This window comes from Adiantum capillus-veneris, chromosome 2 (assembly GCF_014529385.1).
Source record: "Adiantum capillus-veneris isolate H3 chromosome 2, ASM1452938v2, whole genome shotgun sequence".
Classification (NCBI taxonomy): domain Eukaryota; kingdom Viridiplantae; phylum Streptophyta; class Polypodiopsida; order Polypodiales; family Pteridaceae; genus Adiantum; species Adiantum capillus-veneris.
In genome coordinates this window covers 89,368,501-89,388,378 of record NC_140932.1, presented here as the reverse complement: position 1 = coordinate 89,388,378, position 19,878 = coordinate 89,368,501, and the positions used below count along the sequence as shown (strand labels likewise).

The window sequence follows — 19,878 nt, the reverse complement described above, 5'->3', positions numbered from 1 at the left end:
ATGACGAAAATCCATGCATTGTATACAACAATGAGAAACTTGAAGTGGTAGATCACTTCAAGTACCTTGGCCTTGAGGTTCCATCCAATCATAAATGGAAGGATTGTGCAATGCGTCGCTTGGAAGCCGGAAAGAGGGCTTATTATGCATTTGAGAACATGTGCAATGCAGGAGAGATCAAGTGTTGGGCTCTCAAAAAGTACCTCTTAGACACATTGGTGACACCGGTGCTTCTTTATGGAGTGGAGGTGTGGGGTGGAAGCATCGGGAAGTCTACTTGGAAAGAGTTTGAGAATGTCCAAAAGCGTTTTCTCACCATCTTTCTCCAAGTCAAGACACAAACACCCTACATGCTCTTACTTCTTGAGTCCGGATCGCTTCCCATTGAGGTCTTGGGCATGGAAAGGGTTGTGGAGTACATGCGTAAGACACAACGTAGCCCTTTGCATCGACTTCCTAGAATCGCATATGAAGCAAGTCAAAAGGTTCAAAAGACATGCAAGAGCAAAATACTAAGTTCAGGGTGGATACTTGATATCAAGAAATGGTTTGGAAGATGGGATGCATGTCACTTGGTCAAGGATGCGTCGATCGACTCCCAAGTTAATGAGGCCTTCTTACAACGCCAATGTATCATGGCTTGGGAGAAATCCGGAGGTTCTCGCTTCAGCCATTACACCACACACGTTGCCCCAAACTACAAATCTCTCTTCTTCTCGGAACGAGGTAACCGAACCCATTCCTACATCCTTGAGCCCATCCCGTTGAGTGCGATCCGCACCATTGCCTCCATTCGTCTTAGCTCCCATTCTCTACGCTGCGAGACAGGACGTTGGGGCACTGGCGAGGAGTGTCATCGACTTTGCACCTTATGCCCTCGTCAAGTGCGAGAGAGTGAGTACCACACACTACTTGAGTGCTCAGCTTTTGACCACATTAGGTCCTCTTTTCCCCATATATTCAGCCATGAGCTCTCCCTACATACCTTCCTCTCCCAACCACGATGTGGACTCTCTATTGCGACGCTCATTTCAGCCATTTTTGAGCATCGAGAGTCACTTATGAACTCCACTCACACCACGTGACATGTTCATTTGGTCCCATAGGTCATATTTGACCTCCCAGGACGATAATAGAACTATCTCTCTCTCTCTCTCTCTCTCTCTCTCTCTCTCTCTCTCTCTCTCTCTCTCTCTCTCTCTCTCTCTCAGATCACTCATATGCAGGAAGTAATGCCGGAGATAAGAGCGGCAAGGGGAAAAGGCAAGATTGCCTTCTACCGAGACGGAAAAGTGGTAATACTAGAGCAACACTCCACATGACGGTGCGAGACTTATGGGACCACACTCAAAGTGGCTGCCTGGAACTGTAATGGATCTATGCATCTTGATGTAGGTGCTTTTGAGGATAGCTTTACTGGAAGAGACATCATCTTTTACTCTGAGACACACCAGGCCCCTTGGCAATCCATGCCTCACATCAGTGGATACAGGTGGGAGACAGCTTACAGACAGGAGACACGCTCAGAACACAGAGGGCGGGGCTCGGGGGAAGTGGCAGTGTTATTTAGAGCGGATCTGCAGCCACTGATACATATAGCCCGTAGGGATGAGCAGGCTAGGTACATGTGGGTGAGATTGAAAGCAGAGACAGGCAAATATCTCTACCTAGCTATTTGCTACTTTCCCCCGAGTACATCAGTTTATGCATCACCCAGAGGACAGTCCCCTTTCTCTATTCTGGATGATGACATATGGGAGTTCTCTAGGGATGGTGACATTATCATCCTAGGGGACTTCAATGCTAGGACTGCCCATCACCAGGCAGTTTTTTATGATACTTCAGAAGAGATGCTAAGAGAGCTCGATGTTGTGGAGACGGGCCTGTCCAGACTATCACACGATGTGGAATATACCGAGTATGGGCGACACCTGATAGACAAGGGCACTGCACATGGTTTGGCCATCTTGAACGGCCTACAGAGATTTCCTGTTGCGGGAGGTTTCACATGTTTCCCTCACAGGCATGGAGCTAGCACAATGGACTATGTCATGGCACAACCGAATCTCATCTCTAGTATCGAGGATCTCACAGTTGGACCCAGACCGGTCGGAGTAGCAGTAGATCATGCTCTGGTGTCGATGACCATCTCTTTCCAGTTCAGTGTAGCACATAGGCCACGGGTAGCAGCCCCTACTCGCTACACATTCACACGGGAGACAGATTCTGTATACATGGACGGGATCTACAGACGCCTATGCAGTGAGGACCCGGGGCGACCTCTGGAGGAGCTAACTACTATACTGACACAGACATTACATGAGGCAGCAGCAGAAGCATACCCACACACCCAACCTGAGCAGAGCCGCCGATCAGGGAGCATGCCTCAGAACAGCTGGTATGATGAGGAGTGCCGCCAGACCGGAACCAGACTTCAGAGGGAGGTGCTTTTGGGGGACTTCACTCACAGACAGTCACAGATTGACTTCCGACGCCTGGTACGGCGGAAGAAGAGGGCTTTTTTGGCTCGACTCGAACAGGATCTATATCAGCTATTCTTGAGTCAGGACTCACGTGAAGCGTGGCGGCTCTTTCATGAGCAGTCCCCCCCCCCCCCCTGCTATTTCCTCCACAGAGACCTGGGGTCAGTACGCATCATCTTTGTACACAGTACCTAGACAGCCGCCCCTCCCAAAACCCCCCAACCCATGCCCACACACACTTGCTTTTTTCACCGCTGAGATGGTGAAGAAAGCTATTGACAGGATGAGGACTAGGAGAGCATATGATCATGATGGCTTAGTCGCTGAGCATTTCATACATGCCAAAGATCTACTGGCAGAGCTTATAGCAGTTATGTTTAACCGTGCCATGTGTGAGTGCCTACCGGACACTTGGAGCCTGTCTACGATAGTACCTATCTTCAAGTCAGGAGACCCCATGGAGCCTGGGAATTATCCCACTATTATGATTGGGCACACACTGGCACGATTGTATGCATCCATTCTGAGCAACAGCTGAGTAGATGGGCAGAGAGGGAAGGAATGCGTGCAACTGGGCACGCAGGGTTCAGGAGAGGCTTCTCTACTCTTGACCACATCTTGACACTCATGGCCATCATCGAGGAAGGCAGATCTCATGGGAGACGGATCTATTGTAGCTTTGTGGACTTCCGCAAAGCTTTTGACACACTACCCAGAGCTAGATTGATGCGCAGATTACAAGAAATGGGAGTACCCACAGAGCTCATTTGGGGGATCATGGCATTATACAGATCAGTAGTAGGGCATGTACGCACCCCGGAGGGACTCTCAATACCGGATCACTCCACTATTGGGGTGAAGCAGGGCTGCCCGCTCTCTCCTACTCTTTTTGGTATGTATGTGGATGAGGTTTCTGACTACATCGACAGGGATGGGGATAAAGGTGCACAATTGGCAGGGACATGGATTCCACTTTTGTTATATGCGGACGATATTGTGTTGATCTCCGAATCCCCAGAGGGAATGCAACGCCAATTGGATGCTTTGCATACGTTTGCCCACGAAAGTGGTTTGTCTGTCAACCTTGGTAAAACCAAGGTTATGGTGTTTAATACCACCCCACAGTGGATAAAGAGATCAACACCTCCATTCACATACGGCCAGGAGACTGTGGAGTACACAGACGCTTACACTTACCTTGGAGTGGTTTTTACTGGACCCACATTCTCACTCAGAAGAGCAGCAGAGACCAGACTGACTAGAGCCCATGCAGCATTGGGTAGATTGGAGAGGATGTGTTCGCAGGTTCAGTTTCAGGAACCCCGGACGAAGCTCTGGCTCTTTGACACCTTGGTGGCCTCAGCATTGCTCTATGGGGCTGAGATATGGGGACCTTCATTGGATCACCACGGGAGGCCGGGTCGCACAGACGGATGGGGGAACATGGAGAAACCTCTCGTCTCTATGATCTCGCGGCTCATTAGAGCCAAGGCATCAGTACCACGGGCCATTATCCGAGCAGAGCTAGCGGCCCCCCCACTAGTGGTAGAGGCACTCACCAAATCAGTCTCCTTCATAAACCGCACATGGGAACTTCCCAGAGACAGATATGCTCGCATGGTGATCTCTCGACAGTTAGCCATACAAGGAGATACAACATGCTGGTATGGGGAGATGACATCATGGTTTCAGGCGCATGGGTTCAGCATAGACAGGCTGCCACCATTCCAGTACTCATTGGATGCACCATCTCTCATTCTTACACAGTCGGAGATCACCAAGCTCATCCGCCAAGACCTGACCCAGCTAGACACCAGGAGGACATGGATACAACCAGCACAAGAACTAGGCACGAAGATGGCTTTCTACAGAGACCACCTTCTCCAGCTTACGGAAGATGGTTTTGTGACGAGACCCAGATACATGGATACCCACTTGTCTCATGGGATACGATGTGCTATTGGCCAGTTACGAACATCGTCTCACCAGCTGCGGATTGAAACTGGGAGATACAGTGGAGTACCAGCAGAGGCCAGGACATGCCCCTTGTGTGACATGGAACTTGAGACAGAGCTGCATTATACATGCCGCTGCCCTGTCTACTACGAGATACGAGGCCGCTTCCATTGCTTGTTCAGAGAGGGTTTTGGACCACTCTCAAGAGTAATGGGATACGAAGATCAAAGATGCCTGGGTTTGTTCTTGCTCGAGCTGCGCAAACACAGAGAGCCTGATGAATGGCGAGGCTAACCAGTCTCAAAGACGGATTACAGACTTCTTCAGAGGAGACACGAGACAGCCGCAAGAGCCACTCCCACAGCAGAGCTCCCTCTCGTCTCACGCCAGAGGCACACTAATCGACCGAGCGATTGAACTGGGGAAATCCAGGCGCCCACGACTGCGAAGGACTATACAGCATCGACAGAGGCTACGTCAAAAGATTCAGAGCACGCTGGCCAGGCATGCACGACGCCCGGTCAGACTACTAACCATGGAGGAAATTGATGAGATTCGCCAACAACCAATGCTAGATCTTTTGTGATTCAGCTATCCCAACTAGCCGCCCATTTTTGCTTAGTTTTTGGCTTAGCTCACATCGACCAATCTAGAATCCCATAATATATATCTTTGTTTTGTACTGTTGTTAGGTTATTTTGTTACTCTGACTTTGTATCATATCCACCACCTTGTAACTTTCTGGTCTCATAGGTCACTATGGCCTTTTGAAGACGTTAATATAACATTTCATTTCTCTCTCTCTCTCTCTCTCTCTCTCTCTCTCTCTCTCTCTCTCTCTCTCTCTCTCTCTCTCTCTCTCTCTCTCTCTCTCTCTCTCTCTCTCTCTCTCTCTCTCTCTCTCTCTCTCTCTCTCATTCTCTCTCTCATTCAGTTGTTATTGAAGTGCTAAAAGTTTGTTCAGTATGTTCTTTCTATTGGCACGTGGTGCCGTCTGGTGACAGTGTTATTAGAGCTTCCGGCGTGTGCTTTCCTGAAAGCATACCGGTCCCACCAAAGAGCAGACAAAGCAAGATGGCGCTTCCAAGTTTTGTATGAATCTTCGTGGCCCCACCCCGGAGCCCAACCCCAAGCTTATCAGCAACTCCACCCTTACTTCATCCCGAATCGGGCGCGCTCCCATCTGCATATCTTACAGGGCATAAGCCATAAAGATCACTTGCAAGAGAAGGATCCAAGATCCTTTTTTCGAGCCGTTGTTTTTTCAGAAGCGGTGCCATACAGAGGTTGATGTCTATAACTACCAAGCCACACATTCCAAGGACTTGGCAAGCTTTCCAGAAAATTTTTGCCCAAAGTTACATGATTTCTGATATCTTCCTTTGGAGTGCAACTTCTAACAAAGTGGGGTATCATGAATGGCTTGCCACAGAAACCCTAGCAGAATAACGACTCGGAATTTTTGGACATCTCTCACCAGGTGTCTCTTCTCGAGCTGATAACCTTGGAGATCCAATGTGATTGCTAAATCTTTGGGCTACCATCTTCGCCACAGGAACATTGCTTCTCGAGGCTTGTTTCGACTATTCAAGAGTTTAAGGACCATGCTGCGATCGGCTACAACCTTGTGGAAGAAATCTAACCCTAATTTTGGTGCAGGTTTCTGAATGGAAAGCAAGTCGACTTTCGAGCTTGACTGATGTCAAGATTGCTTTTTAAGCTTGAATTTTGCCTGAGAACTTGTTTGGTGATACTTTTTGGAATTTGTTTGAAATGGATGGTACCTTTTTTGAACTTGTCTTGGTGCCAATTTGAACTATTTAACTCTAGTTTTAATACTGGTTTCAATGATTGGTGATTTAGTCCCGGATGGAGTAGTGAAAAATGTTGTTTTGGTATTGTATTAACCTCGAAACGACACAAACGGGATGTTTGGGGAGCGTTCCGTTGTATGCTGGAAAATTTTTGAACGACACAGACGGGATGTCTGAGGAGAGTTTAGTTGTATGCTTGAACCTCCAAGCGACGCACGCTACAATCTGGGGAGTGTTAGGTTGTACTAGTCCTTTGAACTCATGGCCCGGACCTTTTTAGGTTATTTGCGGGGAAAGGGGGGGGGGGGGGGGGGGGGGTAGTCGTTGAGTAGCTTCATACCGCATACCGTCTGTCTCGGGGGAGTGCTCAGAGACGTTGTTCATTGTGTCTTGTAACATATGCACATGTGAGCATTTGTGTCGCATTGTGATGTGCAAACCACTGAATATTCCTTATTGGATGAGATTTTTTTGGGAAGCCACCCAGTAAATCAAGAGCTCCAATCTGGAATGAGACTCCTTATTGGACGAGATTCTGGGAAGCCAATGATCCAAGAAATCAAGAGCTCCAATTTGGAATGAGAAAATTGATTGTCCCTTGGAAATTTTTGAGCTAACTTGAGTTGTTTTGCAGATACGTAGTAATCGCGGACTATTACTTTCTTTCAAGAAGGGGGGATGTCACAAACTACTGACGTGTCAAGCCACTCAAGAACCGAGCCAACCTACAGATCCCGGTCGAGAAGCTTAAACCCTAGAAGCAGCAGAAGCAATCTTACCAACTTATGGGACCAGGGGACCTAAAGAGATTAAATAAAGCAGGACCAGCAGACACACATAGGCTCTTTTGCGTACTAGCTGATGACGTGGTAGAGTAGTACGGATTTTTGCAATTGTGCTAACTTGCTAACATGGCAGATTTCCCCGAATTGCGTTGAGCTACCACGTGGCAGGCTGTACGGATTTCCACGTTTTGCAGGCTGGCAACTTTTGGACAGCATATGCTTTTAGAACTTTTAAGCTTTTCATGTAGCTGCTTTTGAATGGCGAAGGGCCTTTAAATATGAATTGTGGGCTCTCACTCTGGCATTCTACCACGGGCAGATGCAGAGCAAGAGCCACAGAGTGTACCTTGTTCAAGAAATATAAAGAAATACCAAAAGGGGCGCCACAGTTTGGGGCCAGTACTCTCTGGGTGGAATTCCACCACTCTGTGTCGTGTGTGCTCTCTCTCTCTTTCAATTCAGTTGTTATTTTTAAGTGCTAAAGTCTATTCAGTCTGTTCTTTTCTATTGGCACGTGGTGCCGTTTGGTGACACGAGGTGCATCTCTTCCAAGCAAAACTTCTTCGCTCTCCTATTATAGTAATGGCTGGAGGCATATTTTTTGAAAAGCAAGAGTTCTATGGGTACCTTTAACATGCCAATGGTCATGAATATTTAGGCCCTTGAAACCAATGATTGAATAAATCAACATTTTCTGCTACTTCAATCTACAATTGTAACTAGCGAGTCACTTGACAAGGTGGTTAATCACTGCAACAGTACTAATGTTGAACGGAAAAACAGCAGACTTGAACTTGAAATAAATTGTAGACCAGACACAAAGTGGAGTTCCACTCTCAGAAGCATTGGCCCCTCACTAAGCATCTGTGGCAGTATTTCTTTATTTTTAGATAAAAGTGTCAAAGTTACAACCATGCAAAGTCCATACACAGTCCCTCTCCGTCATCCACAGTGTCCCAATTGATGGTATCATGGCCTCTATTTTATAGGCATTGGTCCTCAAAAGCCCAAAAGCAACTTAAAAAGTACTTAGTTGTCTTTACAAAGTGCTAAAAGCACATACTTCATCTGACATTTTCAACCTGGCACCTAAAAGCACCCAAAATCAACTACTTCCAATAATTGATGCCAAAAAGCATTGTCAATGCAAACCTGCCATGTCAGCCGAGTCCGTGCAGTGCCATGTCAGGCTTCAGCACATGCCGTACATTGCCGCGATTTACAGTGTGATTCATGGGCAGCTGCACTCTTCTTTCGATCTTCAGGTTCGGATTTGATTTGGCTCTTCTCTAACGGCCAGTTTAAGCATGCCAGTCATCACTTTACTTTGTGACAACACCACTTGACTAGTCAATACTGGACAACTTGAAATAAACTGAAGTGTGCAGGTATATATATATATATATATATATATATATATATATATATATAGAGAGAGAGAGAGAGAGAGAGATGAAATGAAATGTTATATTAACGTCTTCAAAAGGCCAAAATGACCTATGAGACCAAAAAGTTACAATTGGTGAATCTGATACCATGTCTGAGTACGGAAATTACAGTATTGGGGAGCATCCTAAAAATATATTAACATCTGTCATAGAACATGTTGGCCTATGAGACAAAACAATGTACGATCGCATCCATGTATATGTGCATATCATGGATGAAACAAAAGACCCCAAAAATATCTAGTATATGCAAAAGCTCTATAGCCCATGATCCAGCCATGCATGCTAAACCTAGCATGTTGTAGATGTAGATGTAGATGTAAGTTTATCTATGGAAAGATACTAGCTCAATCCCATATTATATGGATTTGGAGTGCCAGCTTTTGGGCCAGGAAGCTTTTAGAACTCCAAGCCTTTCATGGACCGCTTTTGAGAAGGCCATGGGCCTATAAAATTTAAATATGTATTAAGGATCTCTCTTCTGCAAGATTTTCCTGGGAGCACTGAGCAAAGAGGACCCTTGGACTTTGTAGTTTGCTCAATCATTGATATAAAAATAAGTACCGAAAGGGGTGCCAGTCTATAGGGCCAATATCTCTGGGCACGGAACTGTGCCGAACCATGTCATTTCTTATTAAATTGTGATTAAGTTTATTACGTAACTCTCTCGCATGTCATGTCAGATTCCTGACTTGGGACGTCCAAGTCTCTTACAGTGGTATTAGAGCCATGTCGATTTTCCTTCCACCCGGGAAATCCCATCCCTTCTACAGTGACACATGGATTCAGGTAACGAATCCCGCAAGAATCAAATGAACCCACCCCACAACTCCACATCGGGTGGAAGCACGGAAAATTAAAATGGACGACAACCACCTTCTGTCGATTCAAAAGAAGAGTATGGGCCACCGTGGCCTACGGAGTATGAATGAATGGATATGCAGCGTCAACAGCAAGTTGATGCTTGTGCTCGGCAAATGCTCTAGTATTCGAAGGATCCCCAATATGCAAATTTTTTTACCAAATATCCGATCGACGACCTTGCTTGATAGAGCATACAAGTGGCCAAGGGTCAAGTTGTCCTCAAGAGCAGTACAAAAATAACTGAGGGGATTTGCTCGCTCCTATTGCTCCCTCGCGCGCTTCGCCTGCACTGCCTCGCCATCGCCAACCCAGCCCCTCCCCCCCCCCCAGCCACAAGGCGCTCCCTCCTCGCCTCGCCTCGCTACCCCCTTTCTTCGCCCACTGCCCTCCTCCTCGCCTCGCCACGCTGCCTCCTCCCTCCCTGTCCCACTGCCCCTGCCCGCCGCGCTGCCCCCTCCCACCCTGTCCTGCTGCGCCCCTCCCACCCTATCCCGTTGCCCATGCCCGCCATCATGCTCCCTCCCCCCCGCTCCTCCTGCTTGTGCCATCCCCCCCGCCTCAAGTCTCTCTCTCTGTCACTGTCAGAGCTGGTTCACAGCGCCACCGACTCACTTCGCTCGTTTTGACGCCTTCGACTCCCCTTTGTTCGCCCTTGCAGCAGCAGACATAGATGGAGGATTCTGCTCCACCACAGAGGGACTCCACTGCAGCCCCCTCGCCGGACCCCGCAGAACCCTCCATCCCACTTGCTGTCTCGCCGACAGAGCAAGCGAGCTTAGAGGCAGAGGTGGTGCGCCTTCAGGCCACCTCTGTTATTTGCAAGATTCTCGGCACCAGACCCAGCAGAGGGGAAGTGCGCGATCTCCTTCAAGCCCGCCTTCTCGCAAAGGTGGGCAAGATTCTCAATGTTCAGCTCCTTGGACGTGGCTACTACCAGATAGAGTTTGAGACTCCCGAGATGGCGTCCAAGGTCATTGCGATAGAGCCCCTTGGCTATGCGAGCAGTTCAAGCACACTTTCGACAGTTGCCCCACGGTTTCAACCCAGCTACCGACATTCTTGTCGAGGAGGCAGACCTGCCCATCTCAGTCTACTTCCCCGGCCTGAGGAGGGAGTACCTTCCACTCCTTTCCAAGATAGGCTCAACGATTGGGACTGTCCTGGAGACACCTCGCAAGGCAACCTCTGTAGCTACCAAGGGGGACGGCATCCCCACAGTACATGTTCTAGTTCGCGACACCCACTCTCTCTCGAAGGTCATCCTGCTACCTCGGGTGAGTGGAGGTTGGTTCCGTCAGAGCGTGGAGTATTCGGGCCTCCCGTATCAGTGTTTTATTTGTCGTCAGATGGGCCATCTTGCGAAGGCCTATCCACAGAGGAGACCCCAACCTACACCATAGGCTCAGCCCCAACCTTCAAGGGCTGGACAGCAGCAGCAACAGACAGAGTCACACGGTACGCAGACAGAGCCACCCTCCGAGCCTAGGGCTCAAGCGGAGGAAGGCTGGCAGCAGGTTCATGATCGACGTTGACAGGGGCCACCACGCCAGCCTGGCATTCAGAGCGGTCCCCAGGCTCCAGTCCAGCAACAGTGGGTTCCCACAAGAAACCGATTCGACCCTCTTCAGGAGGACAAGGTCACTGCTCCACCCTCCACCTCAGCCTCACCTCCGACAGCCCCTCCTCCCCAAGTGCTTAAAGTTTGTTCCGTCTGTTGTTTTTCATTGGCACGTGGTGGCCTCCCATTACATGAGAAAGGGGGCTAACTCAACTGGTGCGTTATAAAGTGCTTTCCGCAAACCCCTGAATGATTTGACGTAAATATTTGACGTTTTGCCTTGTTTGAGCCATCAAATGGCTCACTCTACCATGGTAAGAGGGACATGGTAGCCTCTGATGGCCCCGAATCTGGTGGGTGTGCGAGAGAGGGAGAAAGAAAAGAGTTGATTGCTCCAAAAGATTTGGCAGTCCAACATGTAAGGGCCTCAAAAAAGATAAAAAATGGGTCGCCAACTAGGAGTCACCAACTAACCATATAGCATAGCAGAATGCAAAGAAACGGCAGGAGCTCTAACACCAATGTTGTTGTACACTGACAGGAAACAAGAAAGGTTCATACTATCTTTTGCCTCGTCTGTAGGACATTCCTTCATGACATCCTTCAAGGTTCCCACCTTTGGATGATGTTGAATTTCGAGTCCAACAAAAAGAGGCCCTAAGCATGAAAAAAGTCTTTGGGCACACATACACAGTGATTAGAGTAATATCCGCCGATAAATAGATATGCCAGCATTATTAGAGAGTGACTTCGCACTCAAGAACTTAATGTTCAAAAAGACACCTAAGATGTAAAACAAAAGCCATGAAATTATCCCGATTATTGGAGAGCCGGAAGCATTGAAAGTAAAATTTCATACTTTGGTCATTCAAGTAATTAATACATAAAACATTTCACACGTCAAAACACCCGAAGCTTCATAGAAACGAGACTGCCCAGTTTAAAAGAGAAAAGACAGTCTCTCTTGATTACCACGTCCTTATGAAAGCGCCTCTAAATAGCCTAAATGCTTGCGTTAGCAGTAAAATTTTGTTGCTACACGGTACCTTATTGGAGACATGGATCGAGCAGTTGGTGAGGACGTATGGGAAAAGGCACCATCAGGCAGATTCTTGTTTCTAATAGCACCAATGGGACCAAAATTTGAACCATATTGCTGACTTTGTGCACCATTGGAGGGAAAACGGTAATTATTATCTACAAATGATTGCACATTGGGATGAACAATCAAAGAACTCTGGGAATCTCCTAAGAAACCATTCCCTGCCCAAAGCTCTCTACCCATCAGAGGTTGATTGTTGGGTGCCACCTGTTGCAGAGCCTGATATTCATCCTGAGATTGATTCTCAGGATGACTTGAGGTCACTCCTTGATCAATTCTCTGCTATGGAATTCAACAAAAATGTATCAGCTTTGCTATGCAGGCTTTGAAAGGAAAAGGAAGAAATTTCGAGTTGATTTGAAATTAGAAGGAAAGCTTGAAGGGGGTGTGGGGAGGCAATGGTTTTGTATATAAGAACTCACATAATTCTGCAACTCCCACTCCCTAACCCTTAGTGCAGACCTTAATCTTTCATTCTCCGAAATCTGAAACCAAAGTCGCTGTATGAGAATCCAATGTGCCATATATAAAGCAAGGCATTCATGTACACGAGTAAAGAAAAAACATATTGAACAAAAATCTTACATGAGAATTTGTCAGAGTACCAACAGTGGATATTTCCATTTTACACAATTCAAAATAAAGTCAGATAAACTTAAAAAATACCTCAAACTGCTAGCTAACCAGTAATACCCTATCAAAAACCTTCGGCCAGAATAAGACAAAATCTCAAAAATTAAGGAGTAAGAAGAGATATAGCCTCCAATTGCTCTCACGCCATAGGGCAAGCATGCCCTCAGTAACAAGTCATCAAAAGTATAAGTGTCAGATTCACCTGACACCAGTACAAAAGCCTGGTGCACCCAAAAAACCTGCAGCCAGATGATCTAGATCTGGCGACAGGCATCAACATAGAAGGCAACAGGAAAGAGCAGACAAATGGTCTGCCATGCACAGATATCAACAACCATGAGCCAAGACTTCAGCTTTCACATGGTTTGGTTGAAATGATCAAACTTCCGACTAGAAGGGCAGATCTACAATATGAAGGATATGCTGGGCATAACACAGGATACCGAGTGATTGAGGTCTTTCTCTCTTGACCTATGTGGCCTCTCCATCAATGGCTCCCTTGTGCTCGAACACCGCAGACAAGCTGTATGAAGACGTGTCCGAAGACAACTATGCTCATTGGCAACAGATTGTTGTTGTAGTTTCTACACAGATGCTTGTGGGATATTGTCATTGAGGTCTTCTCTCTTGACGTATGTGGCCTCTCCATCAATGGCTCCCTTATGCTCGAACACCGTAGACAAGCTGTATGAAGACATGTCCAAAGACAACCATGCTCATTGGCAACAGATTGTTGTTGTAGTTTCTACACAGATGCTTGTGGGATATTGTCAACGTCATGGAGCCAAGACCTGCACGTCTTACCAACAATCGGTGCATGCGACTTCAGGATGATGAGTATCTTCAATAATGGGCTGGTGGCGATGTGAGTGATGCAAAGGCCATGTCTATTGTTAAAAGGAGGTAGAGGAAGATGCAATGAAGACAAGACCTGGCTGGTGATCCGGTGGACACCTCAACTCAATCTAGAACACCTACAATGCCACATACATGAACAACACACTTGTGGAGAAGAGAGATCACTGAGGTAGAAAGAGACTGGACATCTGAGAGAGAGAGAGAGAGAGAGAGAGAGAGAGAGAGAGAGAGAGGGACCTGGGAAAGGCTCTCCATGCTAATAACAAGCTGCTCGTACAAGTGACCAAGGGTGGTCCGGCATAGATTTGACATGCCCAATGGATAGACCCGAGGTACACACACCTGGGAATGCTACTGACATTGCAAATTGCTCCTGCACACGAGAGCACTAACACGGTTCCCACATGGATACCACCTCCAACATGCTCTAAGAACATAGATCTGGTGCACCTCCTCCTAGCTAGATCTAGATCTCGGATGAGAAACTCTGCCATTGCAATGTGCACGATCACAAGGCCTGTGTAAGGCCGGCTTGAGGAGACGTGCACCATAGAGATGATCTCAAGGTACTGCATCTGCTGCCCATGAAAAACGCTGGGGCTGATCTGCTGCGCAAAAACGATGGGCTGATCTACAGCAAACCACTGGCTGATCTGCAGAAAAACGTTGGCTTCCCTGCACCTGCTACAAGCCCCCTTGAGGCACCCAAGGGAGGGCGCCCCCTCTAGACTCTACTGCATGATGTAGGAGGTGGAATTCGGAAATTGTCTGTGGAGTCTCAACTCTGAGTACAGACGGAAAAAGAATTGAGAGCTCATCTCTCGGATTTCCCTTACGGGAAGGAACGACCATCGAGTCAGAGATTTAGAACGGAGGGGTTTTCTCCGGTTCTTGTGCTTGTAAAAAGATTCTCCCTAATAAAGGATTCTCTTTAAGGGGGGGGACCAGCCCATCTTCTGGTCCCCAGTACTGTGTCGATCTTCTCACTCTCTCTCCCTCTATTTATTTCTTCTATATCCTTTGGCTTCAGTATTAAGTGATAAATTCTATTTATCCGAGTATATTTTATATTGTTATGCGCTCCCGTTTGTGACAGTGGTATCAGAGCATGGTCTCCTCTCTTTCTCTGTAAAGGAGGACGACTCTGGGAAGATACGGGAAGAAGCCATGACAAGCCAAGAGAGAAGTAAGCAGGCGGAAACCTAAGTCCTGCAAGAAAAGCTCGCAGAGTTGGAAAAAAAAAATTCTCTCTGCAAGAAGTCGACACAAGACTTGGGATTCTCTGAGAAGGCGACAAGAGCATGATGCTCAAGAACCTAGAGAATCCAAGGAGCGGAATGCTCAAGATCCTTCAGAACCTGGAAGATATCCATGGACATCAATCTAGAACCATAGCCAAGAAATCCCGTCATTTCGGGAAGGATATGAAGAAGGTCTTTAGACCTCAGAACACTCCGGTCAAGTTTCATACTTTTGACGGAAGGAAAGATGTTCTGAAAGCTACAGCTTTCATTCGACAGTTTGAAGTTGCCCTTTGCAAACGGCAATTTCTCAGAAGCGTCGAAGGTGAGGCATGTGACCAAACACCTCAAGGGGATTGCAAGTACTTGGTGGTAGACCAAAGCTCTGCAAGGAACTTACAACAAGACTTGGATTCAATTCAAGGCTGAATTTTTCGACAAATTTTTCCTCTACGCTTTGAGGAAGGCATCCAAGAAGATTGGGATCGATTTACCCAATGGGAACAAGAGCGAGTCAAAGCAAGTAGTGGAGAACACTACTTGTGGTAATAACTCGCAAGAGGAAAAGATTGGAAAGAAGTGCCGCCGTGCACAAGGAATCTTCGGATTGGAACCGTCCGCCTACGTTAGCCCGGAACACAAACCTTCTTTAAGGTGATCGCAAACTTTGTTTGTAAAAAAAAGACATCAGCTTAATGCTCTATGACTTGGGCATTCCCTATGTGGGAGGACACAAGAGGTTTAATATCCTCAGGACTAATAGCGCAAGGTTATGCGCAAGGACATAGACCTAAATTGATTTTTAGGACGATTATTCTTCTCGGGATTGCAAAGGTGGAATTGAGTTAACAGATTCTCGGAAAGACGCGAATGACGAGTTCTTACATGGCTCATAAGTTTGATGAATGGTGAAGGATATCCTCGAAGTACTAGAGGGAGGACATGAATTGGTAAGGTAAGTATTGAATTATGAAATTTTTGTTTAATTTACTTTTTAAGTTCTGTACTGAGAATGTACTGAGAAAGGACCAGCTCGACTCACCATTGAGCAAGATTTGGAATTTTTCCGGCTTCTCCCCAGCAGTTCAGTTGGACCTCTACAGTTGAGGACAACTGTTTATAAGTGAGAGGGATGTTGCTAAATTGGCTTTATCTGACATAAAAATAATTCTAAATGAATTATTGGATTTATAAGTGAGAGGGTTTTCTCGCTTGGAACACCAGGAAAAATAATTCTAAATGAATTATTGGAATTTTAAGTGAGAGGGTTTTTCTCACTGAAGACATCCGAGTACAAAGTATTCCTAGTGCGTCATTGAAAGTAATGACGGGAGCACTAAGAACGGGAATATCTGTAAGGCCACCAAGAACGGGTACTTCTAATGTGTCACAACGAATGGGTGACAGGGAGCATCAGTAAAGAAGTATCCGATCATCCGGAAACGGACATCTCTGATGCGTCATAGGATGGGTGACATAGAGCATCGTGAAGGAGATTGTACCGTAAGTTCGGTAGGAAAGGACTAGGTGATGGGTATTCCTGATGCGTCACAAGGTGGGTGACGGGTGCATCGGAAAGGGGATATCCATAGTCGAGAGGAAATCCGAACTGGAAAAGAGGAATATGCGTAAAGACGCAAGCACAAGAATAAAGCTGGGTTCTGAGAAGCTTTTCTTAAAAAGCGGAAAATTTGAACGAGTTTTCCGGGAAGAGCAAACGCTTTCCCGCAAGGAATCTATGTCTGCATTGCATTTGTGCATGTGGTTGCATCCAGGGACGCCTGGGAAGTGCTGTGAAAGCATTGTTTTTAACTTATAAGGTTTTATTGAGTTTTTGGGAAGATTCAGACTATTTTTAAAATATGCCGGCCGCCCATTTATAAGTGGGCAGCCATCCGATAAATAAGGCAACAGATCGGCCAGCGTTTTCTCTTTCTCTTTTTCTGACAGAACAGCGAAAAAAAAAAAAAAACGGCCGCGATCTCTACGCGAGCAGCTATTCGTGCCGTGGCGAAGAAGCTATAAAAGCACCACATGCCCTCACTGAAAAGGAGTTACCAACGCCAACAAGAGAAGACTCTGCCGCCAGAAGACGCGAGAGATCGCGCGTGACTACGAAGCACGGAAGTCGCTTTTCCCGCGCAAGAGCGACAGGTATCTATTGTGGATTCGCCATACGAATTATTGTCGAGTGTTTGCGTGTGTTTGCAAGTACTTCATCGCGAAGGAGAAGCAAGAAGGCTTTGGCCTACGCTTGGGAATTCCGGAAACGGAATTCGGAAATTGTCTGCGGAGTCTCAACTCCGAGCACAGACGGAAAAAGAACTGAGAGCTCGTCTCTCGGATTTCCCTTACGGGAAGGAACGACCCTTGAGTCAGAGATTTAGAACGGAGGGGTTTTCTCCGGTTCTTGTGCTTGTAAAAAGATTCTCCCTAATAAAGGATTCTCTTTAAGGGGGGGGGGGGGACCAGCCCATCTTCTGGTCCCAGTACTGTGTCAATCTTCTCACTCTCTCTCTCTCTCTATTTATTTCTCTCTATATCCTTTGGCTTCAATATTAAGTGATAAATTCTATTTATCCGAGTATATTTTATATTGTAACTTGTTATGCGCTCCCGTTTGTGACACACCCTCTCTCAACTCCTGGAAAGGAAGGTGGACCAGGAAGTTCGAATGAGCAATCTGCAACTGTAAAGAGAGGGTTTCGTAGACAACGATATCTTCTACAGAGCTCCAAGGTTGAATAGTACTTGGCCGGTATGTTATCGAACTACTACCCCCGAAAAACGTCCAAGAAGTAAAAATGGTGTCCGTTGAAAGTAAATCCAGATCTAACCAGAACCTCCTACACTCAACCAACTCACAAGTCGCACAATCAGCATCTGCAGAAGGTACTGTTGTTGACCGCTCCAAGAAAATGGATCAAAACTGACGGTAAAGAGATAAACCAAGGTTGCATCCGTACAACGTACGGATAGGTCCTTACAGTACAAATCCGTACGTATGGATAGGGATCCGTACAGATGCTTTTTTTCAAAGAAAAAAAATCGTGCATTGTGAGGTTTGCAGAACTTATTAGAGTCTGGACTTCATACTTCAGTCTTGGATTATTATTATGTACTTTTTTTTTAATGCTCTTAGTTTTATGAGACCATGGCATTGTTCGGATATAGACATTTGGCTGTAGACATTGGTCAGCTTTGTGTTTTCACTGTTTGGTTAGAGTCGTGGACTCTAATCTTTATTTGAAGTCTTGGTGAATGCCTAAGTAAAGATATGAAGTACTCTCAATTTTACGTTTTTGAAAAAAAGGACGAATTTTTACGTACCTGGAAACTCGATCCATTCTGTACTACGTACCTTACATACCGAATTTGTACCGAACACTACGTACCTAGCTACCTTGAGATAAACTACTAGCATCCGGATCATTTCCTAACTCTAAGATGCTTCACCCTCAAGGAAAGAATCGGAAACCTACAGCTCCAGACATATACCACATGTTATAGATTTCAACACTCCAAGCGAGAAATCAATAGCAACTCATGAAGTAAAAGTATTCTCTTACAAGTGTAAATTGAAGCTAAATGATGCAATGCGGGAAACTGAATGCCTTGAAGACTGCGGTGCCGATGACGACCTCTATCTCTGCTGTGTACTTGAAGGCTGAACTCTCAACGACTGGCTAGATCCAAAAATGCTAATGACTGTTGCATGAAAACGCTGATTCTGCTGGCTTTTTTGTCGCTGTTTTGCTGCTGAAAAAACGTTGTCTTTATGGTGCTGAAATGCTGCCCTAAAAATGTTGTGTTATGGCTGTAATACTACTGCAGAACCGCTGCCTGCTGGTGCAGAAAAACACTGAGTAGGCTAAAACGCTAGACAGCAGTTCCAAGAAAACGTTGTAACGTTGTATTGCTGTGTCTTGCAAGTGATGGAAATGCTGGCCTAGCTGAGGGGAAAAACGCTGATCTGAGACTGAAGTCACCAAGTCTCCAAAGGCTAAAAATGCTAGGAGTTTTGGGTGAAAACGCCAAGTCCTTGTGTTGGTCTTGATTGAGAATTATCCTGTTGAGCAATGCTCCTGCTGCCTCTTCTCTTCTTCTGCCATAAAGTGCTAGCTCTGGTTTGCTTATATATTTCATTAGCAAAATTGCCCTACCTAGTTCCCAACAAAAGTCACTTAATAAATAAGTATAAAATGTCAAAAATAGGGAAAATAGGTTTTATGCACTGGAAAATTCCCCTGATGGATTCTGATGGGAATGCTGATGATCATGTTGTGTGCAACCGGAGGATATGCATCTACTCTACGTGACTGGTCATGCACGGTCTGCGAACAGACTCACAAAAGTGCCAGTACACTTCCTATTCTAAACTGACTTGACTGAACTGAAACCTGGTCATGCTGTAGCTTGTCCACGGACACATAGGGTTGGATGTGTCGTATGACATCCCCTCCTTTTCAAAGTGAGGTGCTGGTACCGAACTGTATGGCATCGAGGGAGATCACCAATAGCATCCGGAATCCTGGAAAGGACTCTTCGCCGGCCCACTCTGATGTGTGGGTCGTGCGGTACTTGAACTTCATAAAGGTCTGTAACCCTTGCTTCTTTGGGCCACGCCGAAAGCGACACAAAGTCTTCTGTAGCTCCTTCAATGCTTCAACTTGTCTATGACGTAGGTCCATCTTCTTCAAGAATCTCCAAGGCTGAAAATTCATAAAACCACTTTCAACACAAAAGCATGAACATACCTATTCCATGTAACGTGACTGAAAAAAATCTCGTCTTCCTAAAAGACTGTGCATGCAATGTAGATGAACAAATAGACAGAGTGTGGGGGAGCAGGAGAGAGAGCCCACTTGCTACTCTATGCAATGAGAGTGAAGGAGAAGAGGAGAGAGGCGCAGAAGAAGCTCACGCAGAGAAAGGCGTGAGAGAGAGAGAGAGAGCTCGTTGAGTTTTTTGGGAAAAGCCACGCTAATAACATTTGGGCTTGACCTTTGAGTATATGAGTAAGTGACTAGGGGGCCATTCACACTTGGGCCCCCTCACTTATAAGTCTTTTAACTTATAAGTTAATAAGTACAAGGCACTTAGGCCTTTATTCCCTAACAACCTCCCACCTAAAGG

At 46.3% G+C, this 19,878-nt stretch overlaps 2 protein-coding genes across 3 annotated transcripts in view; one reads left to right on the top strand and one right to left on the bottom strand.

The window, feature by feature from the left end:
- LOC147463155 (uncharacterized) overlaps window positions 1-19,878 on the bottom strand; it is a 145,055-nt gene that overhangs the window by 88,085 nt on the left and 37,092 nt on the right. The window contains exons 2-3 of one of the 2 annotated variants that reach the window (XM_086487493.1): window positions 12,433-12,495; window positions 11,955-12,289 (exon numbers count right to left, since the gene is read on the bottom strand). In XM_086487493.1, the coding sequence (XP_086343619.1) occupies window positions 11,955-12,289; window positions 12,433-12,495 (398 nt within the window). Of the gene's footprint in view, window positions 1-11,954; window positions 12,293-12,432; window positions 12,496-19,878 lie in introns of both variants that reach the window. The other variant, XM_086487485.1, reaches the window with a different exon arrangement.
- On the top strand, window positions 1,291-2,678 carry LOC147463156 (uncharacterized). The gene has a single exon (XM_086483017.1). The coding sequence runs from the start codon at window positions 1,380-1,382 to the stop codon at window positions 2,676-2,678; it is 1,299 nt and encodes a 432-aa protein (XP_086339143.1). The 5' UTR covers window positions 1,291-1,379.

Bases quoted from the DNA above. Each gene is read 5' to 3' on its own strand.
- LOC147463156 (XM_086483017.1), top strand. From the start codon at position 1,380: ATGCATCTTGATGTAGGTGCTTTTGAGGATAGCTTTACTGGAAGAGAC.